At 37.7% G+C, this 17974-nt stretch overlaps 1 protein-coding gene across 1 annotated transcript in view; it reads left to right on the top strand.

Annotated features, from left to right (window-relative positions):
- The window catches only part of DNAJC13 (DnaJ heat shock protein family (Hsp40) member C13), a 52140-nt gene that overhangs the window by 17670 nt on the left and 16496 nt on the right, over nucleotides 1–17974 (top strand). Inside the window, exons 18-38 of the mRNA XM_026842164.1 lie at nucleotides 623–698; nucleotides 1699–1794; nucleotides 1938–2081; nucleotides 3210–3224; nucleotides 3710–3792; nucleotides 4994–5147; nucleotides 7305–7408; nucleotides 7481–7640; nucleotides 8667–8729; nucleotides 9045–9146; nucleotides 9280–9384; nucleotides 9724–9926; nucleotides 10323–10407; nucleotides 10890–11044; nucleotides 11977–12022; nucleotides 12241–12395; nucleotides 12987–13188; nucleotides 13941–14056; nucleotides 14887–14965; nucleotides 15544–15679; nucleotides 16805–16989. Of these exons, the coding sequence (XP_026697965.1) occupies nucleotides 623–698; nucleotides 1699–1794; nucleotides 1938–2081; nucleotides 3210–3224; nucleotides 3710–3792; nucleotides 4994–5147; nucleotides 7305–7408; nucleotides 7481–7640; nucleotides 8667–8729; nucleotides 9045–9146; nucleotides 9280–9384; nucleotides 9724–9926; nucleotides 10323–10407; nucleotides 10890–11044; nucleotides 11977–12022; nucleotides 12241–12395; nucleotides 12987–13188; nucleotides 13941–14056; nucleotides 14887–14965; nucleotides 15544–15679; nucleotides 16805–16989 (2464 nt within the window). The remainder of the gene's footprint in view (nucleotides 1–622; nucleotides 699–1698; nucleotides 1795–1937; nucleotides 2082–3209; nucleotides 3225–3709; nucleotides 3793–4993; nucleotides 5148–7304; nucleotides 7409–7480; nucleotides 7641–8666; nucleotides 8730–9044; nucleotides 9147–9279; nucleotides 9385–9723; nucleotides 9927–10322; nucleotides 10408–10889; nucleotides 11045–11976; nucleotides 12023–12240; nucleotides 12396–12986; nucleotides 13189–13940; nucleotides 14057–14886; nucleotides 14966–15543; nucleotides 15680–16804; nucleotides 16990–17974) is intronic.

Genomic DNA, 17974 nt, shown 5'->3' with positions numbered 1-17974 from the left:
GAAGTGCTTAAAATGCTGCTAAGCAGTGTAGTAACAAGTAGAACTTGTTGCCACTGTATGTCGTCCAGGAGAGAGCTGGTATGAAACCTTCTGTCTTACCAGTTCTGTTTGGAGCTACTAATGATGTGTTTGTAAGCAGTGCTTCAGTTAAGTGCTGTAGAACCCTAGTGACAAATCTGGCAGTCAGTTGGCATAGATGGCAGGCTCCCAGAAAGGCTTTCCTAGCCAATAACTAGTACTAAGAGCTTCAAGTAGAGCAGTTAACAGTTCTTAATGGCTTCTAGACTCTTAACTTTAACTGTAACTTAAGACTGAATAAACTTACACTTGGTTATTAGATTATTAGTTTCTGCTCTATTGCTCAAGTGTTCTTTTGAGATCTAGATCAAAAAGCATGTGCTGCTACTGTTCCACTAACTTCACTGGAACTTCTTAAAGGCAACACTTTAAAGCATGCTAAGCATATACTTGAACTGGAACAATATAATGCTTTGTGCTATTACTCAAGAGCACGAAGCTCTTGCTCATCTTCATTTCACCAGCATGGTAAGGGTGTCAGTGGCTTAAAAAAATATGTTTAAAATACTAACTTGCAGTTTGTTAATTTCAATGGCTTTTTCAGGCAGTTAAGTAGACATTTGGTTGGCCTCTGGACAGCTGAGAACAAAACTGCTATGAACTTGTTGAAACGTATTTTGGTGAGTAAAATGATATATGGAGTAGGGAAAGAACTAAATCTGAGAGCCTGCAGTATTAGAAAACTTGTGATAGTCTATATAGTAAACATACCCCTTTATCCTCCAAGGGGGGAAGTCTAGACTGGGAGATCAGCAGTCTGGCAACTGTTATTTAAAGGATATTGATGGCTGGTACAAAACATCTTGGGTTCTTAAAAGTTTCTGTTCCTTTTCCTGCCACTTTTAAAAATGGTGTATGACAAAACAAATATAAGGTGTGTTTTTCCTTATTTAAAGGACAAAAATGTAGAAGGCTTAGTAAATATAGTCTCTAATACTTAGTGTCAGTAAGAAATTAAGCCAACAGTTCTGTCTATGCTTTCATGCCTGTCCAACTTTGCTTTTAACATAGTTAAATTTATGTATTGGCTGATAGTTCCCATGTTCTTTCACGCTGACAGCTTCCTGAAAGGTCCTTGCTTAAGTTAATTCAGTGAAACTAGTTCAAAGAATAGCGTTGTAAAGAATTACTAAATCTTGAAAAATACCAACTTTTAAATTCAAAATAGCAGTTCCTTAATTTTTGGCAGAGCAAACTGTCCAAATTTTGGTCACTGTCTTCTGGGAGACTTAGTCAAATTGGACTATCTCATCTCATGTCACACACAACATTCAGTCCTTATCAGGGTGGATTCCAGTGTTAGTGTTCCTTCACCTCAATATTGCTGTGGGATCAACTCTTTTCTTCCTGCAGTCCTTAGCTTTATTAAGTACTCCTTTAACAAATGGAATATGGGCAAGAGTTCTGCTATATGGCAGCTAATTATGTGCCTCTTGAATGGTTCTGTTGAGGATGATGGCATTTCACTAATAAAAATGAAAACTGTAGCTTTACATATCTGCTTCAGTGTGGAATATAAATTCTGTTTTGAAATCTAATTTAAAGAAATTATCTTATTTATAGGATGGCTTCTGTTCCATTAGCCATGAGTTTATTTACACTGGTTTTAAATGTCTTTAGCCATCAGGTTTGCTGGCGTACCTTGATAGCGCTGATCCTGTTCCTGAAAAAGATGCTGATAGGATGCATGTTAGAGATAACTTAAAAATTGCAACTGTAAGTAAATGTAGCTGTCTTGTCTCTTCCATTATATAGATGTACAGTCTTAGCGAGTTTTCTAATACAAACATTTGGCTGTTGCATTGATCAAACGTGTATAGGCCTACAACTTCAAATAAGTAATAGGATTTACTCTGCAGGATCAGTATGGCAAGTTTAATAAAGTGCCAGAGTGGCAGAGACTGGCCGGAAAAGCTGCGAAGGAGGTTGAAAAATTTGCCAAAGAGAAGGTGGATCTAGTCTTGATGCACTGGAGAGATAGAATGGGCATAGCTCAGAAAGAGGTAAGAGTTTGAAAATCTTTGTTACAGCAACTTGATGAAGTATAGAGAGGAACACCTACAACTCGATGAAATCAGAGGGGAGTTTGACAGTAGAAGTGTAGGAATGTGATAAGCTTCCTAGTTCTGCTTTTAGCAAATTATCTGCCTCTTACTACCCTTTGTCTTGGGTTAGAAATAAATTCCATGGAGAATGTAAAGCAGGTAAATTGATTCCTTCAGCATATGTATTAAGCTTTAGCTTGTTCCTGCTTTAGCCAACCTTATCAAACTGGACTACAGTTTATGTGCATTTATTCCAAGATAATTATACAAGGTAATAAGGAATTCTTTGAAAAACAGTTTTTAAACTACATTTGCAATAACTACAAATATTCTTTGCATCCAAAATGATGTATTTTTTACTAGTGGTATTTTAGTTACGGGATCTGCTTGAAGAAGCTTAGTGTTACCTTGAATATAGGTATCTCAGCGCTTAAGTTGCAACATTATACATAAAAGCACAGTTAAGATTGAAGTGATAAGCAACTGTTTTGATCTGATATTATAATAGCTTAAGCACTGCTTGAGTTCTTAGTGTTAGTCTCCTTTCTCCTTTAATTTTATTGTCATGTTCTGTATGATGCTCTCTGAATTATGAGGTGCTTCCCTTAACTTTCTGTAGTCTCCTGGAAATGAAACTGTTACATATGAAAGGAAGGATGAAAAGAATGATGCAATGCAGAGTATTAAAAATGCCTGTCTTTGTACTTGATCTGATGTAACAAGAAGCTTTTGATTTTGGGAAAACCTTAACTTGGTAAAATCTAGCTCTAATTTGATGTAGGCTGTGGTGCAGAATTTTGACAGGTCATATCTCTGGAATAATGGTGAACTAGGTTCAAAACAGTATTTAATGGAGAAATGTGGAAAACAGTGGTGGAAGGGCAAATTGCACTTTAAACATCTTGTGTAGATACTGAGTTTAAACAATTTTTCTGTCTGGAGTTCTGAGCTGTTTAATTTCACGGTAAGTGTATGCAAGTGTAACTTGGAAAAGGTGGTAGCAAGTTTGGTATTACCACTTTCGGTTACTTCAGTGGCTTGTTAAATGTGCCTTTTCTTTTTCTTCCAACTTTCCATCACAATCAGGACAGAAACAATATGGTGAGTCTGTATATCTTTGCCACTTGTGTGAATTATGTTGCTCAGACTTCTGCTTGCATGTGGTACCTCATGTAGAGTATAGCATTGATTTCATGCTTGATCAAACCAGGGAACCTTTCAGTGGCCAAGTCAGGTTTGTGACTTGCTCTAGTTACTTCCTTTCAAGAGCAAAACATTCTTGTGGGTTTCCCTCTCCATCAGCCTTGGAGCTGATATGTACTTATGGTGATGGGAACTAAGCTTTTCTCAGGGATAACTTTCTTCTAAATGAATGACTTGTTTATCAGCTGAAAGTTCCTCTGGCTAATTTAACTTGGTGTAAATAACACTTGTGAAAGTCTGCTGCTACTTTCTAGAAAAGGAAACCTTGTTAATGAGGCATAACAGTGTGGCTTTTGAAGGAGTAAAAAACGCCAGCTTTTTATGTTAAAATGGCAAAATGGATAGTATCTGGTTTTACTAACTTAAACTTGGCTCTTTTGCAGAACATTATTCAAAAGCCAGTGATATTAAGGAAACGACGCCAAAGAATAAAAATAGAAGCAAACTGGGATCTCTTCTATTACAGGTAAAATACTGTGATAAGTATGGTGGTCTCACAAGTTATTACCTGACTGGATACTTTTGTTAATATCTTCTGAGTTGCTGTGGCTTGATTCCAGTTTCTTCCTGCCTTGAAATAGTGCAACAGGATAGTGCAATAGTGTAACAGGAACTTATGAAAAATTAAATCCGAAGGTCTACTTAAAGATTTAGCTTATTTTTAGGAAAGGGGGAATTTGGAAAGCTTCTCAAATGTTATCAAACTACATCCTTTTACTTTTCCCCTTGAATCAAAATGAAAAGTGAATAACGAACTGCAGGTACAGATCTGCATGATGTTAAAGGCTAAGCAAAGTAGTACTGAAAATCATTGCATTGTGTTGGTGCATTGACCTGTAAACTACTCAACATGTTTTAACTTGAACTGGAATAAAAATGAGCTTAAGGCAGGCAAAGAGAAAACACATGGGTACTAGATTTCAAATAGTGCCAGAGGTCCTAAGTATAACTTGCTTACCTGTGAGTTCTTACAATCTGAAAAAAGATATTATCACTTTACTTTGTCTAGGGGGATTATGTTCAATGGACTAATAAAGCTTGAGCGTTGAACAAACTCTGTGAAAGCAAGCTTTGCGAAATTCCTTAAACTTGATTTGGTGCTTAATGTTTCTAAAGGTCAACTATATAGTCTGTTTTGCACAAGTCTTGCATGAAAGGAAGACTTGCATGCTCCTAAACTTTGAGTATTAAAGTGCTGCTCTCAGCCAGTCTCTGGATCCAAAGGCTGTTTTGTAACTGCCACTGAAGAATATCAACTGACTGTCTTGTGACATGTCAACTTCTTTTCTCCTGCATGAACTCCTTCTTTGTTTAAAACATATACTCAATATGTGCATGTCTGCTGCCCTGGATTATTGTTCACGTGTAACCCTTACTGGCAGATAGGATGAATAGCTTGCATGTCTCCTGGCCATCAACTATATGCAGATAATGAATTGAGCCAAAAGGGATGACAACAGGCATGTTTTAGTCTAGGCTGACCTTCCTGACTATGAAAACACTATACAAGTGAACAACCATAACTACTGTAACAAACTAAAGACCACTACTCAGTGCCTTCTAATTAAGGTCCACTAATGCTAATCTTCTCTAGCTTGCCAGCCAAGTCTTGTTTGCCTTTCAGATAATGTTTTGAGGGCTCTAAACTATGTAACTTATTTCCTTAGATTTCTTCAGGATCATGCTAGATCAAACTTGATTTGGAACTTCAAAACACGGGAAGAACTGAGAGATACTCTTGAGTCTGAGATGAGAGCTTTTAATATTGACAGAGAACTTGGTAGTGCTAATGTTATCTCATGGAACCATCAGGAGTTTGAGGTAAATGGCCCACTGTAGATGTAACTGCATTTGTAAAATGTCTACTTAAAATGTTTTGTCTCAACTACATGAGTGGGTCTTGTGTTGACAATCCCTGACTGCAAGCTAGAATTCTTTTGGGGTTATAGAATAAGCTGCTAAAGCTTGAGGCTCTGAACAGGCATTATTGTCCAGTGTCACTCTGCAAACCTGAAACTTCTTCAGCCTAACAAATGACACTGTAGAGATGATCAGAACCCTTGATGTATTCTTGCGTTAAGAGGAAAAGATTTACTATTACGTTGTTGTCGAGTCATACTTGTTCTTGAATATGTTCCATCAGACTTCTTTTGGGTAGTTTCACAAGTAATTTCTTCCTGATAGCAAGTTCCTTGTCTTTATTTCCATCATGTCTCAGTGAAATGCTGTTAAATGCTGGGTTGCCAAATCATGTGGTTATGTGGCTAAAAACATGCTGCTCTCAAAATTACAGATTGAGGGTTCTGTTTTCACATTCTAGGAACAGCAGTACCTACAGTCAAAATAACCTTTCAAGCTTCTGTAGAGCAATTGGTATGGTCCTAACTGACTTTCTCAAAACAACTTGCAAGATGTTTTCAAGTAACATACTAATAAACACTTCCTGTACTCTGCTCTTATCTCAAGTACTGTTGCAGTTCTACACCATTTTAATCCGTGTGTAATGCTAAAGCAGAGCAAGGCCATGCTTAAATTCAACTGTAAAATATTCTTAGATATTCCCAATGCCGTCCTTGTCACAATATTTGAAATTTGAGCAGAGGACTACTAGTGAAAACAGGAATAAGCTGCTGATTTTGAGGAATTCTAAGTTGACTACTCTGGCAAATCGGAAAGAATTGCAAGACATCAAGCTAATGGTTTAAGAGAAAGAACTATTTTATGTATGTACTCTATCCCTATCACAGCCACAGATTACTGCTTACCTTGATGTAGTAAATAGTTAAGTTTGGGTTTGGATTGCTATTTCTTGCGCTGACATTTAGCTTTCAAAGTTTTCTTCAAGTGCGGGTCAAGCACAGGACTTCTGGGTGCCACAGTGTCTGCTATCCCGACTATATCTCTCTACTTGAAAGTGCTGACTGGGGCAGAACCAAAAGTACAGATTTGAAACTTAGTAATACAGGCTTCCCACCTGTACTTTGTGTTCCTATGTGGTTTATGTATCACTAGTATTGTAGTTACAGCCCAGAATGCTTTGGGACTGGCTTGAGGGGGCTTCTGTAACATAATCTTTGAATAGCTGCTGTCTCAGAGATTTGCTTTTAAATATATTAAATAAATACTTTATCAGGCTATGCTATAAGTATTTGAACTAACTATGTAGTGGTGACAAAGGCTTCTCTGTCAGCTTTGGAACCTGTTGCTTTGCCGAGGGGAATGGTGGTTTGTGTTTGCTCCAGAAGTGTCCTAGTTAGTGGGATGCCTTTGTATCATGTGCTGTGGTCAAATCTATAGATTGCTTTATGTGGCCTCGTGTCAGAAGTCTGCAAACTGTAGATAAGAAAAAAACACTGCAGAGTGATTTTTGTGGTATGTTAGAGGTACCTCCAAACAAGGTGCTTGCCAAATGCTTAAAACCATCTAGTGTTGAGGGGTATGGCTAAATTTAAGGTAGTTGCTCTGAAGTTGATTATGGCTCTCATTGTGAAATTTCACTTCAACTGCCTTGTGTGTATACTAATGCCTCTAGCCTTTTATTACCCAGCATAATAGCAAGTACAACTAGTAATTAAGTCATGTCTGTGTCTTGTACTTGCAGTAACATTGAGAGAAATGCCTTGCAATGGAATAACTACTTACTAAAGTTTGAGTCACTGAATACATCATGTATTGTCTGAGTTTAGTTAATAAAACCATCTGATATTAGAAACAAGTTACTGAAATCCCAGTTTCGAGACTTTAAGATGAGAAATTCATTTGTTCTGTGGAGCAACAATAGGTTATGGTATCTTTTTTTTTATAGATGTGTGTTTCTTTAACAGCAAACTTGCAGATTTCAGTCTTTCTCAGACTGTAAGAGGGGTTGCTAACCTTGTTTAGTTTATGGATACAAGCAAGTACAGTATTGTTGTGCAAGCAAAACCTCAATGAAGGAGAAACAATGTTTACTTTTAAGTAACTTGTTCTGTGTTGCAGGTAAAATATGAGTGCCTTTCTGAGGAAATAAAAATAGGGGATTATTATCTAAGATTGCTACTGGAAGAAGATGAAACTGAAGCAAGTGGAGCAATCAAAAAATCGTGAGACATTATTGAAATCCTATCTCATTCCTAGGGTCTCTGTTTTCTTCGCTAAAATTTCATCTCTCTTAGGTATGAATTCTTCAATGAACTCTACCATCGCTTCTTGCTTACTCCAAAAGTGAATATGAAATGCTTATGTCTGCAAGCATTGGCCATTGTTTATGGAAGATGTCATGAAGAAATAGGACCATTTTCTGATACTAAGTACATTGTTGGGATGTTAGAAAGGGTAAGAATTATTTAAAATTATTTGATATAGTAGTTAACATACAGCTAGTCAACATATGTTTGGATCCTTCAAGTTGCTGTGAAACCCGAGTTTTAGTTTTACAGAATGTGAAGCTGCAGCATGAATACTCTTTTCCATGCTGTAGCCAAGTGTTCCTAATATCTCCCCTTGATTCAGCTGAAGTTTCACTAAAAAAATTGCTGATCATAAGTATTTCAAACTAGTCTCTGTATATAGGCATTTTGTTGGCCTTAACAGGTTTTCAGGCTGTATAGAAATAGTGGAAAGGAACTTTGTGTGACGCTGATCTTGTGTTTGCTTTTGAAAAATGCAGCATAAAGCTTTTTAAGAGGAGAACCTTGTTTCTTGTCACACTATTTCAAAACACTGATTTCAAGAGTAGCAGAAAGAGTCCCAGACCTAATGACATGGCAGCCTTAGATGGGCACATGTGACGGATTAGATTTTTAGTGGTAACTGCTTTGCCTGTTAAATGTCTGTTAATTTATGTCTGCCAGCTGATATAGCTTGCAAAAATACATTGCAGTCTGAAGACAGGGTATTTTGCTAACATCAGTATAGGTCTTAGATATGGTTGTTGTAAGTGAAACTGAACCGATGCAGTCTGTTCTTGTTTTGCCTTGAGTCTTCATGATCTCATCAGAGATGTAACATCAAAGACCCATTCTCTCTCCTGGCTGAAAGCTTGCTTTTTTTTCCCCTTGTATTTGTGTTAACTGGCTCATTGGGAAATCCAAACGATGTCCCTTTAGAACAATAGACTTAACAGAAAAGTGGGTTTGAGTATCAGACCCAGAGCAATGGAGGGGATGGAGGTCAACAAGGCCTTTCCTCCTCAGTGGCAGAAAGCTACATTTATTAGGTATGCATGAAACAGGACACTTATTCTGCAGTTTTATCCTGGGCATGACAAAAACAAATGGATCTTTGCAGGTGTATTGACTTTTGAAGGTAACTTCTAATATGTGCTATCAAATACTGATTTGTTCTCTTCTGCTGCAACAGTGCACTGACAGGCTTGAGCGAGACAGATTGATACTGTTTCTCAACAAACTGATCCTTAATAAGGTAAGGTGGACATGTACACTTAACAGTAGTTTACTGGTCTTTCACCTTTATAAAATGGTTTGAACTAGTCTTTCGGGATTAACTTGAGAAAAAATTCAAGTCTTGAGGTCCTAAAACAATGATACAGGATTCTGGGATATAGTAGTTACTGGTGACAAAGCTGAAGGAAATGTGTAGATATTATGGTGATTGTACCATTCTATTCAGAAAACGATTTGACTTTTCTCATGGTAACTTCTTGAATAAAACAGTTCAGTATTTGTAACAACTTTTATCTAGAAAATTTGTGTGTTAACTCAGTTCATCCTTTAACAGAAAAATGTGAAGGACCTTATGGATTCAAATGGCATTAGAATTCTTGTAGATCTGCTTACGCTGGCACATCTTCACACAAGCAGAGCTACAGTTCCTCTGCAGGTATGTAGCCTTTGTTTCTTACTACTCATGTGTTGCAATTTAAAAAAAAAAGCAATATATTTTCCACATTTCCTGTAGAAATGTGATAACTTGCATTGAAGCTAAAGCTATTCTTATAAACATCAACTTCTAGAGCAATGTGATTGAGGCGGCACCTGATATGAAGAGGGAGAGCGAGAAAGAATGGTACTTTGGCAATGCTGACAAAGAAAGGAGTGGTCCTTACAGCTTTCAGGAGGTACCAGTCAGCTTCAAACTCTCAAACTTGACAAATTATTTCCCTCCTGGTGACTGGGTGTGTTTCAAACAGTGAGAGAGGAAAACTGTAAAAAACTGTAAACTATATTCTCAAAGTAACTGTTTAAGGATTAAAGCTTGAGAAGAGATTTGATGTTGTGTCATTAACCTCAGCCTTTTTTGGTAAGGCTGCCTATCCCTCCATTAATCTGTCAACTTCTACTTCATGTTTCCTGACAATTAGAATAGTAGTCTGCCATACTTGTCTTGAGTGTGAATGGTTAGGAGCAAATGTAGCTCTGAATGTAGAATCAATTAAATTAATCTAATCTTGCAATAGATGCAGGAACTATGGAACGGTGGAAAGCTGACTTCAAAAACACGTTGCTGGGCTCAAGGTATGGATGGCTGGCGACCGTTACAGGTCATCCCTCAGCTGAAGTGGTGCTTGCTTGCCAGCGGCCAGCCTGTGTTAAATGAGACTGACCTTGCCACACTTGTACTCAACATGCTCATCACAATGTGTGGATATTTTCCTAGCAGGTAAACACTAATTTTCAGCAGAAGTGGTTGACTTCCTCTGGCAGATTTATAAATTCTGTCTTAAAGCTGCTCTTAGAAACCAAGTAGTACATTAATGAACTGTATTAAAGAGTCTTTTACATAGTACTAATTAATTCTGCAGGCAAATGGAGAGTTTGTAAATGCAACAATACTAATATTGTGAAAGGGACTGCAAGAATGAATGCACAAGCTATGTGCATTCATAATGCACAGCAGCAAAGCCTTACTCTTGCAGGCAGACTCTTGTTTAACTTAAAAACAAAGCTGCTTTAATGCATGACATAAACCATGCCTGATACTTATGGCTTGAAGTTGCTCATTCTAGAAAGAGAAAAGGCACATGTGTGCTTACTGCTGTGCCACTTTTTTTTTTAGGGATCAAGACAATGCTATTATAAGACCTCTGCCTAGAGTGAAAAGGCTGTTGTCAGACAGTACTTGCCTTCCTCATATTACTCAGGTAAGCAACTCCTCAAAAATATATCTAAATGAGTAAAAGTCTGGCTTGCTCTACCATCTTCCTTGTGTGAATACTTTGTGGGCCTAACACATCAAATGGCATCTGTAGCATCCTGCAGATCTCTGAACAAGCAGTTGTTTATTTTACTGGGTGGTGTTGCAAGTTTCATGTTTCAGCCAGTATATCATTAATAGATATTTCCATCCTTGGAGATACTGAAAAGCCACCTGGACATGGTCCTTGGCAACCAGCTCTAGGTGACTCTGCTTTTGAGCAGGGTCTTTAACAAGATGACCTCCAGATGTCCTTTCCAATTTCAAACATTCTGTGATTCAAACTTGTTATTTTGGGGCTGGAGTATTCTTTAATTGAAATTCTTTTAAGTTTACTGACTTGTGTCAATACTGAATCAGTTAACCAGTCTTGGCTAGGTGACTTGCACTACTCAAGCAGCTAATGTAAATGCTTGTGTTTGATTTCAGCTATTACTGACTTTTGATCCTATCCTTGTGGAAAAAGTTGCTATATTGCTGTTTCATGTCATGCAAGATAACCCTCAGTTACCTCGTTTTTATCTGAGTGGAGTATTCTTCTTTATCATGATGTACACGGGTTCCAATGTACTTCCTATTGCAAGGTGAGGAAAAAGACTAGCTAAAAATACCTCTTGACCAGTCATGCTCAGGACTGCTGCTCTAAATGCTCCAGGGAGTGTGGCTTGCTAGAACCAACATCAGGTTGCAAGCAAGTACCCTGTAGAAGATTTGGCTCCACATGGCATAGTCAGTCACTAAAAAAAGTGAATTGCTTATGACCTTGCCAGGGAGGGAATGAGAGCAGGCCTGAGCATACAGTTCTAACAATACAACTAGGCATGGCTTATTTTAGAACAAATCATTACAGACACTAAAGACTAATAATATAGGCTATTGATATGCTAATGTATTTTTTGATAGTAAGGAGCTATCAAAGGTGGTGAAAAAATATAATAGCCTGTTTTAGTACTGAAATCTAGAGCAGTTAAATCAGTCTGTACTGATACAGATGTACTGCGGATGCAGGTGGCTACTGCAGTTCATTCTAGTACTCTTCCTCTAAATTCAATAGTTGATAGAAAGCTACTGTAAAACTCCAGTTAAGTCTCTTCTATAGCAGAATGGACTGGGAAATGATTGTGTGCTTACATGATTCTAGTGTAACAGGACTGTCAGCAGTTAGGGTTAAGATGATCTCAGTTCATCCCTGCAGTGATCTAATGGTGCAGGGAGAGGTTTGTAGGGAAGGGTTGTGTGTCTGTCAGCTTCATTTTTATTTTGTGTGGAGAAAACAAGCTTTCAGGAACAAGACTTTCAGACTGAAATGAACATAAGGCAACATTATGACACAGGAGTTTGTAACGAGGTGTTGTTCCCAAGGATTTGATGGACTTTGTACAGAGATTCATTTAATTGTTACATTTACTTTGAGATAAAAAAAGAGACTTGCCAGCTGGACTATGTTGGTCTGCTTATCTTTCAAGGGTGCCTTGGGTATCAATTAAACAGAAAATAACTGCTGTTTCTCTTCTAGGTTTTTGAAATATACACATACAAAACAAGCTTTCAAGTCTGAAGAAGTAAGTAGACTGTGAAAGTAGCTACCTCTGTTTCCAAATAGTTTTACAGACCACTTGCAGTTGTTTTAACAATACTTGATGCTTGTTCTTTTCTGAGTTCTCAAGAGTTAGGATTTAAGAACTGTAAGGTAAAAGGGGGAGAGTGGTTTAGATCTCAGGTTGGTTAACAAGACTGAATTTAGATTACCTTTGAGATGACAATGTGATCTCTTCTGTAGACAAAAGGTCAAGATATAGTTCAGAGAAGTATACTTGGACATATTCTTCCTGAAGCAATGGTGTGTTATTTAGAAAACTATGAACCAGAAAAATTTTCTGAGATATTCCTTGGAGAATTTGACACTCCAGAAGCAATTTGGAGCAATGAAATGAGGTAACTGTTTTCTGTCCAGGGGACAAATAAATCCAAACTACATCTCATGCTGAAGAGGTCTTGCCTTTGATATTTCTAGAGAAAGCTGAAAATAAATGGATTCTGTGGTTTCATTACTTCCCTCTGCCTTCTGCAAGGGCGATGTCCTGCATTGCCCTCTGCTTCTATCAAAATTAACAAGGGGGGGGAGCAGAATTGGTGGCAGGAAGGGGAATATTTCCCTGACAATATGCTTTACATCTGCCTCTATTGTATTCAAGTTCCCTACATGAGTGGAGACTTCACTATTGATGTGGACTGCTTTATACTTACTGTACTCTTTACCAGCACCTATCTAGAAAATATACCTCTAATGTTACAAAACATTTTTAGGGGCTCCCAAAAAATTGAGGGAGGGCAAAATGTCAGTTCACATTGTTTTTAATAAATTAATTTTCATGACATTGAAAGAATCCTATTCTGAATCCATTCTGAAACATGGGAAACTAAAAAGGAAAATCTCTTCAGAAGGAATCGTTGAGTACACTTGTACAGTCACTGAGGATTGAGGGACTGCTTGGCAAGTGTTAAACCAAACTTTGTAACTTTTAGGCGTCTTATGATAGAGAAGATTGCTGCTCATCTTGCTGATTTCACCCCTCGTCTTCAAAGCAATACAAGAGCACTCTACCAATACTGTCCTATCCCAGTTATCAACTATCCACAACTGGAAAATGAGCTGTTCTGTAATATTTATTACCTCAAGCATCTTTGTGATACACTCAGATTTCCAGACTGGCCAATTAAAGATCCAGTAAGTACAATGTATTTTAGAATTCATTTAGTTCTTGGTCTTTCAGCGTCCTAAAAATGGGATTTGTAACCAAAAAATAAGGAAATAAAATGCTAGGCGGCTTGTAAGTAACTGATCCTGACTTTCTGTTCATAAGCAAATATGTTAAACACTTTATCTTGAAGCAGAGTAGTCTACATGCCTTATAGCAATCATATGGTTCAGCATATCCTCCTTGTGGTGACAGTTAAAAAAGCAAGATAAAGCATCCAGGAAACTTCATTGTGTTTCAATGAACCTCAAGTGATTGGTGGAGAAAAAAATCCTCACTTTTGGGTTCTTACTTGAACACTGGACAAGAAACTGAGCTAACTTGGTATCATTACATTAGCTGAATTGCTGAGATCTTTTTGGTCCAAATCTATAGTCTAGATCTGTCTAAGCAGCTCTACTTATTCATGCAGCTTTGTGGAGTTTTTTGTAATATTGAAATGTGAACTGCATATCATTTAAGTGATTCTCCCTCTTCTAGTGTGACTCTTGCATAGATATCTTAAATGTAAGGTGCTCTTAAAGTTCAGTACTGCAGTGAAGCAAAGTGTTAATTGTTTCCTGACTGGAGGGGGAACCATAGGTATTCATGGCAAAAGTATTAGGTCTTTGAACTTAGGGTGATAGGTGATAAGAGTTCCTTAATAAAGCAGCATTTTATTAAAAAATGACATGTACTGGTGTTGGTATAAATGAAACACTAATGAATTATAATTATTTAGGTTAAATTGTTGAAAGATACACTAGAAGCTTGGAAGAAGGAGGTAGAAAAGAAGCCACCTACCATGTCAATAGATGATGCTTATGAAGTCCTTAACCTTCCCAAAGGACAAGGCCAGTAAGTTGTTTTCAGTATTTAAAATTGTATAACTATTTATATAAACTCTGTATACTGAAAAACCTGAAGTTTCTTATCTTGGTGCTTCTAGCCAGTTAGTGACACCGGTTCACTTATATCTACCCTTCACAGTGGAAGACTGCTTTATCTAAAAAGACAAAAAGCTTGGAAATCCAACTCCAGCATTGAGAGAATAATTGTGAAGTGTTCAGATAAACTGAAACTGGGGAAAAATGCTTTGAGCTACACTTCAAAATGTTCACTAGGCTGTTTTACAGGACAGGCATTAGACTTAGCCATAGCAAGCAAAGAATATGGCAGAACTTGAATATGTTCAAAACGGAACTTGGTTTGTCTAATCATCCTTCTTCCCACTGACAAATATTGTCCTTTTTCTTGGTGATAATATCCTTAGAATTTATCTCCTATCTTGCCACTGGTCTTTGACTTCAGGCCTCTAGAAGAGACCTGACTAGAGAGAACTGACTTTGTATTTATCTTTCAAGAACAGTGCACTTATTACAAATCACGAACTACTAACTGCTTATAGCTCATTTAGAATCTTCATTTAGAAGGTTCAGGGACTCTTGAGTACCTTTGTGGTTGGTATATTCTACATATATAGAGAGATATTTCTAAAATTTCTATTCTGTGGCCACATGATTACCTGCATTCAGTGTCAGCTGATGAAGCAGAGTTTTCAAATTGAAATGAGAGCTTTGTAATTTTCACTTAATAACAGTTACTATTAGTACTGTTGTCAGAATCCAGGCTTGTTTTTCTGGGGTTTTTTGTTGTTACTCAGTGTAATGGGACTTGTTTTCTCATAGGCATGATGAAAGCAAGATCAGGAAAGCTTATTTCAGGCTGGCACAAAAATATCACCCAGACAAGAATCCAGAAGGCAGGGTATGTACAACACAAAGTTACGGTGTTAAAGTGGGGACAAATTCAGCTGCTATATGTATTAAGAATTCTGAAATGCCCACTTTAGTTTTCTTTCTCCCTTTTAAAAGCTACGCTCTTGAGGAATGCTAGAGTACAGATTAATACTACAGTGATGAGTAATGTCAATTAAGGAATGTTAGGATTTCTACAGTAAACTGATACAGTCTGGATCAGACCCACATTTCAAAGCATCTGTTTTAAAGAGTTACACGTGACCTAAATAAGCTGATCGCTTCCTTTCAAAGACAGACTGCATCCTCTGTCCATTCTTACAATCAATTATACTGTACTTACTACTTTTGTCATAGTGGAACTGACTTAGTTTTAGTCTCTTGCCTATGACAGAGTTTAGGAGACAAAAGAAAATCGATCTGTGAACCAGTATTACTCAGTATTTTCTGAAGTTAATAAGACAAAGCTAGCATTGTGGCTAATAACCTGGAATGCATTATTTTACCTACATCTAAACTGATGCTGCAGACTTGTAGTAATTAGGGGGTTCTTAGCAACTTTTAAGAGTGTTCCTCTTTTATTTGCAGGATATGTTTGAAAAAGTTAATAAAGCATATGAGTTTCTGTGCACAAAGTCTGCCAAGGTGATAGATGGTCCAGATCCAGAAAACATAATTTTGATCTTGAAAACTCAAAGCATCCTCTTCAACAGGCATAAGGAAGGTAAACATGGTGTCTCAGAATAATGTTTTATCTTCATTTTTTTTAGTGGCCATTGCAGTCAGTTTTAATCTCCTCTGGTTTTGAGTCTGTGTTCTGTTGATTGGGTTTCTGGCTTGCTGCAGCTATGGTAAAGGGCTTCAGAATAGGACCTTTTTTTCTATGAAATATGCTAATCTGCAATAAAACTTCATTCAAAAAAGCATTAATAGCTTTTTGAAGTTCTCTGCTCCGATACTAAATAGTTTGAATCTTCGTCTGTATGTAGTTTACACTTACAATTCTGTCTATACAGAAAAGTTCTCACTAGTACTCAAGTCACACAGGTGGCAGATTCTGGGTAAATGAGATTGTCTCATTTTTAATATCCACATGAGTGTAACCTTGCAGAAATTCTGACCAGTGTTAAGAATCCTCTGAGTGTGTTTCAACACTACCACTTTCACAACTGGGAAAGAGATAGGTGTAACTTAACCCTTAGTTCTACCTACAGTCCTAGGCTGGCAGCTGCTGGCATGTCCAAGTCTTGCAGAGCCAAGTGTTTTGCTGCATAAGAGTTACATGATAATGGTAAACTAAGAAGCTCATATGCCATCATAGCTCTGTCAGTTGTGTGGAGACAATGCCAATATTAGCATGGACTGACATAGATTGGCTCACAGTTGGCTCCATACTGCAAGATGAAATTGGTCTTTATCATTGCTGAACCCTAAAGATATGAAAAACATAATTATTTAAAACATATGATAGCCAACTGGAAGAGGTCATTGTAGGCCAGGATTGTCTAACAATAAGCCTAAGACAGACAAAACTATACTCATATTTCTCTGGAGACAGACAAGCATCATTTGGAAGGCTCTGAGCTTGGGGACTTGCTGAGCTGGAGAGAAGTCTTATTAATCTGAAATGAGTCTCTTTCCATGAAGCTGTCAGCTTCTGGCGTGAACATTCTTATGTGACAAGAAGTCAGATTGTGTGGACTGCTCAGTCTTGCTTCAGTTTTCTCAGGTGTTGGCTTTCTTTGACTTCCATTCCTTATATATCTGATATATCTTCCACTGATAATTATGCGGTGGTTTAAATTGCTTAGATTGCATGTATGTAAACTTTTAACTTCTCCTCTTTCAGAGTTGAAACCTTACAAGTATGCAGGCTATCCTATGCTGATAAAGACTATTACTATTGAAACATCAGATGACCTTTTGTTTTCCAAAGAATCTCCTCTGTTGCCTGCTGCTACAGAACTTGCTTTTCATACTGTCAATTGTTCAGCATTAAATGCAGAAGAACTGAGAAGAGAAAATGGAATTGAGGTAAATGGAAAAAAACTTATTGAAATACTTTTTTTTTAAATCTAACTCCTTTCCACATCTAAAAATTCTAGATCCTCAATGTCTAGGCCATCAGATGTAATGGAGAATCACTTCTGGTTTTAAGACACTTGTCCATTTTTACTGTCTTTTTTTTTTGGATGCAGTAGGAGAAGCCTCTTGCAGAGTATACCCCTTTCTGGACCTAGGCTTGTCTGAACTGTGAATAAGCAAACGATACATGATGTTTTTCTTTACAAACTGAGAGCTGCGTTCTGTATGTGAAAGGATAAATGTGAACAAGTCAATTGTGCACAAAGGCTTTTAATTGCACATATTGGAATCATAGAATCATTTAGGTTGGAAAAAACCTTTAAGATTGAGCCCAACCATTTAATCTCTAACACTACCTAAAGTTCCACTAAACCACGTCCCTAAGCACCACATCTACATGTCTTTTAAACACCTCCAGGGATAGTGACTCAACCACTTCTCTGGACAGCCTGTTCCAATGCTTGACAAACCTTTTGGTGAAGAAACTTTTCCTAATATCCAGTCTAAACCTCCCCTGGCACAACTTGAGGTCATTTCCTCTTGTCTTGTTGCTTGTTACCAAGTAGAAGAGACAACACCCTCCTCACCACAACCTCCTTTCAGGTAGTTGTGGAGAACCATAAGGTCTCCCTTCAGCCTCCTTTTTCTCCAGGCTAAACAACTCCTGTTCCCTCAACTGCTCCTCATAGGACTTGTGCTCTTAGACCTTTCACCAGCATTGTTGCTCTTCTTTGAATATGTTCCAGCACTTCAATGTCTGTCTTGTAGTGGGGGGCCCAAAACTGAACACTATATTCAAGGTGTGGTCTCACCAGTGATGAGTGAGTCACTTCCCTAGTCTTACTGGCCACGCTATTTCTGACAAGCCAGGATACCACTGGCCTCTTGGCCACCTGGGCACACTGCTGGCTCCTGTTCAGCTGGCTGTCAATCA

Source organism: Athene cunicularia, assembly GCF_003259725.1.
Source record: "Athene cunicularia isolate RWA chromosome 2 unlocalized genomic scaffold, athCun1 chr2_part1, whole genome shotgun sequence".
In the NCBI taxonomy this organism is placed as follows: domain Eukaryota; kingdom Metazoa; phylum Chordata; class Aves; order Strigiformes; family Strigidae; genus Athene; species Athene cunicularia.
Note: the sequence above shows the minus strand (reverse complement) of the source record. Positions and strands in the feature narration are given on the sequence as shown.